Raw genomic sequence first — 12,537 nt, 5'->3', positions numbered from 1 at the left:
AAAAATGTAAGTAAAAGCTCTGTCCGCGTAGATTCTCAGTCATCCCCGTCATGGCAATCCGGAAGGGGTGAATCGAGGCAACCGGATTTGTCTCGTTTGTTGAAGGTATTATAATCTTTAATTCAAAAGGCTTCTTCCGTTCTCAATTTGTCAGATGATATGTGATGTCTCGAACCTTCACCGAAAAATTCAGAACTGCAGAAGCCTTTGGATTGAAGGCGAAATGTCATCAACAAACGCAAAGAGTGCCGTGCGGCTGCCTCGATTCAACCTTTTTAAAAGATGTCGCTCTTGCCAACTGTGTGGAGGGTTTCTCTCTCAGTCAGAAGCTTCACCACACCACCATGGCTTTTGAGTCTCCGGATGATGCTTTTTTTCTTGCCTGTTTGCCTTTAACGGGAAATGCAGACAACCTCTCAATATGGGGCGTGCATATGACTGCACCTGGCCTGTTTATTTCTTTCTTGAGTGAGGTTGTCACGGAGGCTGACCCGGAAACAAATAGAGGAGATTATCCGGGCCGATGTTAGGGCGCCAGCGTCCTCTCCTGCCTGTGAATTTGTGCCATTTGTTTTTTGCTCGTACGTTCCAGTGACACTTGTTGCATATTTTGTCTTTTTTATGTATTTGATTGTTCTGCTTTTACTTGTACGCCACACTGCAGCCCACCTCCAACTCTGTTGTTGTTGCATCGTTAAGTATATATTTTTTCCCTTGATTTGATTGTTTTCATGTGGCAACTTTGGAGGTATGCTGTGCACTTAAAGGTTTTGTGTGTGTTGAAAGTTAAAAAAAAATCTTGTTCCATCTCTCATGTAAGAAGATTTTTATATATATACTGTATATATATACATGCAGTATATATATGTCTGTGTATGTATAAATAAGTGTATGCGCTATGATTGTCAAGTATGAATGTGTTGCAGCTCTAGAGGGGATATTTTTGTCAATGAAGAAATTTGAAAGATGTTCTTGAGATTTACTTTTAAAATGAATATTTTTGTAAGAGAATGAAAAAAATTATAAGAAATATATACTGTATGATAGGTTTTAAAAAAAATGGCCCTGTCCTTTAACCTGAAGCATGATTTCATTGCCTCTCGCCATGTGTATTTATGTTTTACAAAACAGTATCAAGCACTATTCAAGACAGTCGATGTATGTATGTAACTATGACTATGTTACAAGGTTGTGATGACGCCATTTGTTTTGTCTAATTTTTCTCTGTGAGGTCTGACCCAAAGCTACTGACACCACCACTTTATCTTCAAAAATCGAAATTTTAAAAAAAGTACAGTATACTGAAGTCACTGTTACATCTACACAAAACATGTTCTCTATTTGTATTTCTGCCCTTATAATAAACAAATAATATGCTTCAAGAATGAACTAAAATGTGTATTTGAAAGACAAACATATCATTTTACATAAAAGACTTTATTTATTTTTGAATAAAGAAATAAAAATGCGACATCCAAATAATGACAAATTGATGGTATAGTTTTCTGTCTGAGTGGCTCCTGGTGCTCAGGAAATGGGTGGACCTCACTTTTTGAACAGTTGATTAAGAAATATTTCGGGACACCTTTTTGATTGATTTTCTCTCCAAAATGCAAATGTGATGAGAATATGTTTTAGTGTGTCAGAATACGCATAAAACATGTTCACTAGTTCTCATGTACATAGTTTTTTCTTCATTGTGGTGCTACTTTGCAATCATGATAAAAGAAAAAGGCAGTTATATGTTGTACACCACAGTTTACATTGGCTCTTGACTCCCTTGATGGACAGAGTAGTGAATTCCATGCAGCTGAATCTGTGGAAGCATATCAATCACCTTTTCATTGCATCACGAGAATAATCAATGATGATTAAGAATATTCAATGCATCATTGAATGTGTGAATGACACCTCAGAGGCCCTTGCACTGAATGCACATCCATTCATTTCTTTCCTTTGTGGGTTCCTTTTACTTTCTATAAAGATGACACAATCAACCTGCTTGCACTGTACAACAGCCATCAACAAGAGTTGCTCCTATTTTTCTATGCTGAGGTGAATGTTGCAATGTATTTGTATGATTCTGCACAAGTCGCATATCCACACATAGTTGTACTTTTTGGGTGTGAAATGCAATACTTACGATGCTCTTGGTTGAACATAATGTAGCAAATATTAGTCAGGGATGATAAACTGACTGCTACTGTATGTCCAGTGTGATACTGTATTGCAAGAAAAACTTCAAATATTCCCACAGACTTACTACAACATTTATTTTCTATGGAGAAAAGTTATGAATTATTGATTTTCCGTCTTTTATTTTAAATTCTTTTTGGGTGCACATTCATTTATATCAATGTTTCATCTTTTTCCCCATATTTGACATTGTATGTTTTCATTATTTTTTGCTGCAAACTTTATCATTGTCACATAATGACAAACCATACACATTGAAGTTACAACAGTGAAAGAGCCAAAGATATCTTGTTGGATATGTGACAATAACTTTACTTATATTTACAGTTAAGTTTGACATCAGGGTGCTACGACATTATGATTCTCTGCACAAATAATGTCAGACAGTTTTCAGTTTTAATGACACACGCGCGCACACACACACACACATGCACACACAAACATACGTGTGTGTGTGTATGTGTGTGTGTGTGTGTATATGTATAGACAGCCCAGTGGACTAGTGGTTAGCGCGTCGACCTCACAGTGCAAAGGTCGTGGGTTCGATCTCGGCCTTCCTGTGTGGAGTCTGCATGTCTGTGTGGGCCTGCGTGGGTTTTCTCCCGGTACTCCAGTTTCCTCCCACATTCCAAAAACATGCATGGCAGGCTGATTGAACACTCAAAATTGTCCCTAGGTGTGAGTGTGAGCGTGGATGGTTGTTCGTCTGTGTGTGCGCCCTGCGATTGGCTGGCAACCAGTTCAGGGTGTCCCCCGCCTACTGCCCAAAGACAGCTGGGATAGGCTCCAGCACCCGCAGCGACCCTTGTGAGGATAAGTGGATCGGAAAATTGATGGACGGATGGAGATAGACAGATAGATAGATAGATGTATACCACACACACACACACACACACACACACATACATACATACACAAACTTTATTTTTCTAATCTTATTGTCAGGCCTATTATGCTTGAATGGGACCAAAACATGTGACAAATATATTCAGCTTCTGATATATATATAAAACGTCCACACATCCTTAACTGAATATGAATTTTCCTGAAGATGAATAAAGTATCTACCTAACTGATATCTTAATCAAAATGCAGTTGACTTGAAAAGAAATTGCAGCAAAAGAGTATATCATTGAGATGCATCTCTCTCCTCTTAAATGAGTTATCGTGCACTTGCTTTGCCTTTGTGAATTTACCGATTTGGGGGAAATTGTAACAAACTGGAAGCCGATGTAAATTTGGGAATTGTCAGCTAAATTTTCAATCACATTTATAATAATAAAAATTATATATAACTGTATCTTGATTTTTTTGTGCCTTTTTGTGTTGATTATTTGTGTATGGGGCAGCATGGTGATCGATTGATTTTGGTTTTGACCGGATGAGTGGGTTGTTTGTCCACAGATGCACTGTGATTGGCTGACCACCACACTTTCTTGTACACCACCTCTTACCAAATTGAGCTGGGATAAACTCAAGATGGTGCGCTAGCGACCTCAAGTGCTCGTCGCCGAAACTTCAATCGGCACTGGAAGTGACGGAAGGGTGAGGAAATGATGTCAGTGGAACAGTGACGTCACCGCACATTTTAGTAAACATGGCGTCCGTGACAACAGGTGAGAAAGACCGAAAAGGCCCGATTTCAAAAGCTGAACATTTAACACCGCATTTTTCCGTTTTGTTTCCACACTGGGGCCTGTCATTGTTTTACTGCAATGCCAACATATTAGACCGTTTCCGTCCAATTAATGTCGCCGGTGATCGTAAGCGGTATTTTGTTCGCGACAATAGTCTCTCCTTAGCTAATTGCTATCGCGATGCTAAATGGTTGCTTCTTTACATTGGCGCTTGAATGAATGACGTCCGTTTGCTGGTTAAATGTCGGGATGAGGCAACCGCGTGTTGAATTGCAGATACAATGAGCGTGAGTTAATTGTTGGTATTTTGCAATAGTGTCGTGCTAACCTTCAAATATCACATCAGCTTCGATTGAAGGGTCAAGTGAAATGAAGTCTGTCGTTGCATTTAACGCCTCATCCTTGTCCGTGTTGGTGACTCCAAACGAGTACATGTTGTGTAACGTGTCGGGATGGGCCATTGTTGTGGCAGCTGCCGCCATCACTTTGCGCCAGCCATGAGCTTGAGTAGTTATAAATAACCTCCAGCTGCTTGTGGTCAGCATGTGTTATACTTAACTTGTCTCCTCTGTCCCACCGTGGCACTTCTGTGCAACGTTTGTTCTAGTGAAAGTCGTGATGATGAGGTCAGTACTGACCATGTCGATCAAAACTGAACACGAGTATCGTTGTGAAGGCCGATTGTCAAGATGTACTTTTATGGAGGACAGTGTCAATTTATGTAGTCATACAAAACAAAACTATAATGCATCATGTCCCGGTTATACCTTTGCCTTGTGGGTCACCACAGTAGCTCATATCTACATTGCCCATTGAAATAAATGGAAATGGCATTAATCCCGTTAAAAAAAAAAAAAATTAACGTTTGTGTTTTCTTAATAAGGAAAAATAGCCCACAATGATATTATACTTTATGAAAAGATAAAGTGGTTAAATTGAATGTAAAAAATTTAACTGTTTGTGCTGCATGATTTAATGCTACCCGCCTTGGCTGGGCAATACAAAACTATCATGCAGACAAAAATAAGAAAATGCTGTGATATCAGTCATTTTTCGTAGAGCATAAATACTCTATGCTTGTTAGTATTAGTGCCAATCTACATTTGTTGCTCAAGTGTGCGCTGCTTCTAAAATGATGACTATTGATGGTAACCGTTGGCGTGTCAGTGGCCTTTTGCATTGTTTTAGCATTATGCCAAGTGGACTTTACTTGGTAAAAAGCTGGGTGGTTGTTTTAAATACGCCATTATCTTAGTTTTATGTACAAACATCTTGTTCAATATTTGGCAAACTGCTAATTATTGTGAAGCGAAGTGAGTTTCAATGCCACTATACAAGTGGTCCCAGTGGCCTTTGTACTACATCCTGTAGACTTGTCTTTTTTCCACATACTCGGTATGTTATTAATTTATTGTTTTATTGTTTATTGTTGTATATATGATATTTGATCCGGGTACAGCACTTTGTATACAGCAGTGGTTTATTTTAAAGTGCTCTATGAATACAGCTAAGTTGAGCTTTTATCTCAAGTTTGTGCTCGCAAATCAAAGCAAAACTCTTCTCTGTGGTGGTGTGTCAAATTTACAAGACATTCTTATTTTCACTTGATAGCAACTGTAATTGTTGAGTATTGCGAATGATCATTTGACTTTAAGTGCCCTGCAATTGACTGGTACAGTAATCCCAATTTTGTCTAAAGTCAGCTAGGATAGACCAAAGCTCACACCCAGACCTAATGATGACAAGTTTTATTTAAAAAAAAAAAAAAAAATTAATAGAAGAGCAGGATTTACTAACTTGTTTGTCCAGGTTTCTAACATTATGTTTTTGACATTTTAAGCCACTTCCGAGTGGATCCAGTTTTTCAAGGATGCCGGCATCCCAGCTGGCCTGGCCGTCACCTATGCAGTCTCTTTTGTGGACAACAGGTAGGTACGTTTTGAATGACTCCAGAAACACAACTATCTGTATGGAAGCAATTAAAAACGTCAATTTTCCTGAGGGTAAAAAGGTTGAGCTGTGTTCTTCACACTTGTAGTTTAATGAAATCACTTACAATATTAGTATTCCAGAAAATGTGGCTAAATATTTTTTTTTCATCTGTGTTGCTTCAGAATTCAGAAGAACATGCTGATGGACCTGAGCAAGGACATCATGATGGACCTTGGCATCACGGTTGTTGGTGACATCATTGCGATTCTCAAACACGCCAAGGTCGTCCATAGACAGGTCGGGTCCCACTGTGGATTTGTTGGAATGTTGACAACGGGCAGTACTGAAATCCATGCCATCTTACTTCCCATTTCCACTGCACAGTACCCACTTGTCTTGTCAAGCCTCTACTCCATATTGCACACGTTTCTGTTGGTAAAATCTGGAACTTCTACAAAGTATTTCTGCCGATACCATTTGGATGACGTGAATCACTGCTGGTCAATCAATGGCCATTTGTCACCGATGTAACCTGAAATCAATAAGCAAAACCATTTTTGAAGTAGAATGCACTGTTGCTGCACAGTGGGAAAATGGCATTATTGCTGGACTGTGGAATGTGCCTAAGCGTTAACTCGAGAATTAATGCTCCAGATTGGAGAGGGGGTAGATGTTGACTTTGTCAGGGGGAAAGATGGAGTCGTTCAACCTCAAGGCACTTAATTTGGTGTGTAAAATAGAATATATTTTGCAACCACTTCCCCATTCAGGACATGTGCAAATTGGCAACAGAAGCCATCTCCTCAGGACAGACCAGCGTCAAAGCTGAGCTCAGAAGAACTGCCAACACTCGTAAGTACCACTCAGGCTTAGCAATAAATACTCGCCGCCCACAAAAATAGAGGTTATTTTGTGTGAGTGTGATTGTCCATACATACTGAAAACATTCAACCGCATCGGTTTCAAGTCTAAGACTCTGCATTTGTGTACCTATTTTTTTTAACACATTGGTGGACGGGGCTGGAAGTACAAAGTATTGCCTGAGTGGAGGCGAGAGAAGGGGTGGGCTAGCTTTATTTATAGCTGCTCCCTTTCCAGACACTACCTCAATACTGTTTCCTCTGAAACCTCACCCTCATCGAGCTATGCCGTTAAAAAACAGCTTCTGCAAATTAGGAAATGAAAGACATAATTTTTACAAGGTGGGCCGGCGATCTTTGCATTTTTTTGACCAAACATTCTATTATAACAAATGTTAAGTGACAACGCTATCGGATTGGGCCAACTACGTTGTAGTAAACTGTCACGGGATTTGTATAGTAATGTTGACACACCAAAACTGAATTGGGGATTACATGGACTACAGTATTTAGGCTAACCAAAATCGCCTTGTTACTCCAGTTACAATTCCCTTGTTGAAAGATGTTTCTGCACTGAAGCGATTAAAACACACCCAAGAACAGCAATGACATCATCACAAAATTGAGCAGCTGACTAAAACTAAATATTAGCCATCAATTAAATCATCAGCCATCAATTCCATGTGAAACATCTTAATATGGAAAAAAAATGGTGACACAATTCATGATTCAACTCATGCCTATTGTCAGTCATGCAAATTGTCAAACTTAGTGCTGTTACCTAATATTAATGCAATCTGCAGCTCTGTTTAGCTTTTGGCTTCTCTTTTTGTATCAATAAGAAAACCTTTTATTTGTCTCACAATGGAGAAATTCCCAATTTACAGCAGCAAAATTATGAGGAGCTGCTGTAAAGACAGCCGCTCTCGCGGCGCCATCTTTCACTGTTATCGGACATGAGGTGGCTTTCCAGTCACAAAATGATTTATTTTTCCCCCATCATCCCTTAGCAGCCACTCGAATGATAGCCAACGCCTTGAGCCATGACTCCCCTCCAACCACTCCAGCTCGTCGCCCCGACAACCGCCTCTCGGTCACAGTGTCCAACGTTCAAGCAAGCAAGGGTAGCAAAGCAGGTAAAGCACAACCTGCTCCATATCTTGGGACCTTTTTTTTCCCCCTCACCCTCCATGATTCCATTTGTCTGACCGCTTACCTCTCCTCCTCTTGACAGCGGTCAATCAGCCAGAAGACGAAGGGAACGAGTTGTCAGCTGCGAAGCGCCGACGTGTGACAGCAGAGATGGAAGGCAAGTACATCATCAACATGCCCAAAGGCACCACGCCACGCACACGGCGCATCCTGGCCCAGCAGGCCAAGAAAGGTAGGCCTGAACCAGCGGGACTGGGCGCCTCGCCGCGTGACTCCCAACACGGCTAATCGACTAATCAGTACTAAAAGTACTCCACCTCCAATCAAGGCATGGTAGAATATGGTTTGCTCGGCATACACTTGATGCCTCTCTTGGATTAATATTTCACACGACACTAATCTGCTGATAGTCGTTTTGCTTTTATTCAGTCAGATCTGTCAGCCTTCCTTCTAGGATTTCCTTCATTTTTCCTGATTCAAAACAAGCGTTGATACATTTTGAAAGTGTCCCCCTCCCCCCCAAGCATCATAAAAATAATGTGAAAATAAGTGCTGCTTCTTGAAAATAACGTCCCCTTTGTCAAAACATACATTTGCAGACACGATCCATAAAGGTGAAATAAACCCCAAAGTGTTCCTTAAAATGATATGTTTTATGCATCTCCACTAGTCTCAATGCGTCATTCTGATTAATATTGCATTTGTGCAATATGAGTTGAGCAGCAAAATCCACCTGTTTTTAGCCATCTCAGGGGACAGCCACTTTGCCACTTTCTGACACCTGGAAATGACATCATCGTTGCGTGGCTCATCTTCGGAAAACGGGTGAGCAATATGAAACAGAATGCCATGTTTGGGCTTGTGGGCTGCATCGAACTTAATAATGCAAAGAAATTTTGAGGATTGACTTCCCCTCTAATTAAGAAAATGTTTTAATATAAATTGAGCCATTCATCCGAATGACAAAATATATGCACCTTGGAAGCACTTAAACTTGACTCAAAAGTATCCAACCTGTCGACAAATAACGGCTTTTGAGACATGTAGCTAGGCAGGCAGCATGTCTTAGGCAGTGTTCACCTCAATTGCCTTTCAGCGGGCTCCTTCACTTGTTACAGAACTCAATGTGAAAATGATTCGTCTGATATTGTCTGTTTATTCACGGGACTCAGTGTTACAAGAACACTTGGAAAGGTCACAAAGTGACCATAACGCTAAATTGGCAGCCCTAATTGTGCTTTTGTAAACCTTTTTTTTGTTTGACTCCTCACCTGGCTGTGCTTTGAGCCCTTGTGTAGTTTAATATATGTTAAATAAAATATTAGAATCAGCTTCCACCCAGTATGATGGTTTTAACAACTGCTGCATTACCTTTTGGCTCTATTTATTCATTCTCTTTAGAATGTGATGTTGTACCTTCCTACGTGGGCCATTGAGTGTGCATTGTGTCAGGCTGACTTCGTGAATTTTGAAATTAGATGGCAAATTCATGTTTCATTAATCACCATATTTTGTCTCAGAAATTAGACATAACGTTGGTTTTATGCCTTTTATTGGGAATTTTTGTCCTGGCCGTACACAACCGAAGCTCCATTCCTCACAGTCGGACATAAATCAGAATAAAACCTTAAAAGCCATCTGTTATGTAAAAGGGCAGTGACACATTTGCGCCGCTTGAGATGGTGACTGAACTTTTTTTTTTTTCGATTGTTTTTCAACTTGCCGCTGATTCATCAAAATGTGTGAAACTGTCAAATGTTTTCTGTGCTTGTGTCAACACAAGGTTTGAAGCGCACATCGGTGTTCGCAAGACTTGGCGCCGAATCGAAGGCGGACCCAGCAGCCAGCACTAACAAGGTGAGGGCCATCAGTTTGTCTCCTTTATATTGCCAAATGGATACAGACTGTACACTGTAGTCAGCTAATAGGATTATGGAATGCCGGAGGGGTTGACTTGAAACTTCTGAGATGTGGGTATGGCACAGGATGCTGCAATGTCAATTTTTGTCATTTTTTAAAAAATGTTTTAATGTTGGGTGTGGGTGGAGCTTATGATGGGGGGGCTTCTTTCATCAAGACGGGTTTATGACTTGGCATGTCACACATCCTCGCCGGTGGACTTCTGGGTGAGATCAAGCTGGACTGAAAACATCAGGATCTGGACGGATTGTGTCATGAATATAGCGAGAGATCCCGTGTGCAAGGAAATGCTCACGGTTCTTGGCTGACGATGGCAAAACAGCAGCCGTCAAATGTGTGAGGATGACTTCCTGACTTGCTTACCACGTTCCTTGTGTTGTCAGCCCACAGGCGTCTTCAGCCGTCTGGACGCAGCAAACGAAGTCGAGGCGGAGCCAAGGTCGGGAAAGTTGAAGTCGACCGAGCAGGAGGACGACAGCGACGGAGAAGGATCCGTCCTCCAGTACGCAGGCGTCCTCAAAAAGTTGCTGCCCTCCCCGAGGAGCGAGCCCATTAAAAAGCCCGCACCCACCACACTGCGCCGCCTGGGCGGCAAATTGAAGCGACCGCCGCCCGACACCTCCACCCCGTCGTCCTCTTCCAATGGTGTCGTAACTAAAATCAGCGTGCTTCAGAGACTGGGTAAGCACCAGCGCGCCGCCGCCCCCTCCTCTGCGGTGTCTCCCCCACCTGCTGACACGCAGGACAATAGAGTGACGAGCACTCGGCCCAGGGCCAAGCAGAAAGTGAGCGTGGTGCGCTGCAAAGTCAGCAGCAGCAGCAGCAACAGCACTGGAGCAGGAGCCAGAACAGGAACAGGAACAGGAGCAGGAGCGGTGGACTGTGCTGGCGCCCAGATGGACTGCAAGGCTGTCAGCGTTTTCAAGAGGCTAGGCAATAAAAACAAGTAACACACCTCCCAAATGTTGTGCAGCAAGGACTGCGGATTCATTTGGGGGAAAATTAGGTTTTTATTTTATTTTATTTTTTTATAGACACTGACCCAAAACAAAGTATTTTAGTTTGAACTTTGGTGCCATGGGTAACCTAATTTTTCCAAATTATCAGTGCTCCTCCCACCCAACAAATCAACTTTTCTTTTTAATTGCTTGGACAGAAATACTGCAATGTTAGCTGACATTTATCATTCTTAAGATTTTGGTATTTAAGCATTAAAAAAAAAATCCAAATGCATGAGCATGGCATGGACTGAAGTGCTAGTATTATCGTTTTAATAATTTACCCGTGAACGAGGGATGCTGCTGCCCAAACCTCCCGTCACAGTATTTATAGTCTGCAACATATCATGACAATTTTCTGAAGTCATTTGTAATTTCAAATCTAAAAAGCTAATTTACGTCCCCCTTTTCATTTTATACAATAGTGAAAACCTATCGTGATTCACCTTTTGGTCAAGCCATAGGAACTTATTAGGAAACTTATTGTCGACTTAACCTGAGCATCCGCACCAAGTTGGAATGATTCCGATACCTCTCAACCTCCCGGTGGACTTTCTGACCTTAGTATAGACCGCCTACCTGAAAGGGAGCGTGGGTTGAGTGTTCTTATAACACAGCATGTATAGATTCGAGTCGACTTGATTTCACACCGTACAGAGCATGGTATGCTACATCTTTGTCTTTGTTGGAGAAATGAAAATATCAATCTAATGCCCTTTCTCCATTGTACCGGTTCTACACTGAAACAGCCTGGTTCCGCTCTGTGTGTTTCCTTTTTCAATACAGCTATTTGAAGCTGGGTACTTAGAATGGAACCGTTCCTCGGAAGCTCTGCCAACCCGAACACCGCCGTCGTCGTCATCGTCATTTGATTGGCCGGACTGTGGGTCCACAAGGTGTTTTTTTTTTTCACCTGCCCGCCATCTCATGGGGGTGTAACAGCTGTAGGTCTTTTTTAGACTTAAATTTACACTTGAACTTTATTACAATTGTAAATATTTAAAGTGTTGTTTTTTTTAAAAACTTTTATTGTCTTGAGAAACAAAGAAGAAATGTTTAAAAGAAAAAAAACAAAGAAGCCGTGCTTCGTAACGCAATTAAAACGAAGTGTCCAAATATATTTTTTGTCAATTTATTTTTACTCTTATGGCTTGGATTATAATTCAGATTTCAGCAACAGTGTGATCAAATCCAATTTTATCCCAAGATTTTCATGTTTCATATGGAAACGTGGACTACACTTAAGCACCAAACCGCTCTCGACACTCCATAAAGTTTATGTAGTTTATGTCATAAACAAATGAAATGTACATATTTAAAATAAAGCGTACCAACTGACTGAATTGTAGCTTTTGCAATTTGAAAATTGCATTCCACCCCATTGCAATATTGATTTGACTGATGAAGTGTTCAGCCCAAATTTAATCACTAATGAACCTAACCTAACATGATGCATGTATTTTTTATTTTTTTGTCATGTGGATGGAATCCAGAGTACTTGGGGGGGTTAGTGGGTGAACCCCACACAAACGCAGACCTGTGAGTCGAGCATCCCAACCACTAGCTCACAATGCTGCCAAAATCCACATGCCCCAAATATTCTTCGTTCTTCGTGAACGTTAATTCCCAAACCGTTATTGGCGGTATTTTTGTGGAACAAAGGAAGCACACCTTTTTGCATCCAATGCAGACTACATGGTGGCCTGCAAGGCGAAATCTTACGTCATCCAAAAAGGCAGGCATATGATTGAATCCATGTCCACTAGAGATCGCACTCTCCCTCTGCAAACCTCCCTTGAAATCTCAGCGATGAAGTCATGACGACTTGTGAACTGCTGTGAA

General features: G+C 41.1%; 1 protein-coding gene across 4 annotated transcripts; it reads left to right on the top strand.

Annotated features, from left to right (window-relative positions):
• The first annotated feature begins 3,776 nt into the window (after window positions 1–3,776).
• c12h19orf47 (chromosome 12 C19orf47 homolog) lies at window positions 3,777–12,034 on the top strand. 4 transcript variants are annotated; one of them, XM_086125988.1, is made up of 8 exons: window positions 3,777–3,812; window positions 5,674–5,761; window positions 5,948–6,062; window positions 6,536–6,617; window positions 7,639–7,761; window positions 7,860–8,009; window positions 9,561–9,634; window positions 10,081–12,034. In XM_086125988.1, exons 1-8 carry the CDS (start codon window positions 3,794–3,796, stop codon window positions 10,645–10,647), a joined length of 1,218 nt encoding a protein of 405 aa, XP_085982114.1. In that variant the 5' UTR covers window positions 3,777–3,793; the 3' UTR covers window positions 10,648–12,034. The 4 variants fall into 4 exon arrangements, with proteins under 4 accessions (XP_085982114.1, XP_085982116.1, XP_085982113.1 ...); XM_086125990.1 differs by having other exon boundaries at window positions 7,636–7,761; window positions 7,860–7,934; XM_086125987.1 differs by having other exon boundaries at window positions 7,636–7,761.
• Window positions 12,035–12,537: the final 503 nt, after the last annotated feature.

The sequence above is a fragment of the Hippocampus guttulatus genome, chromosome 12 (assembly GCF_054856545.1).
Source record: "Hippocampus guttulatus isolate MCC_2025c chromosome 12, RoL_Hgut_1.0, whole genome shotgun sequence".
NCBI lineage: Eukaryota > Metazoa > Chordata > Actinopteri > Syngnathiformes > Syngnathidae > Hippocampus > Hippocampus guttulatus.
This window is presented reverse-complemented; position numbering and strand designations above follow the sequence as displayed.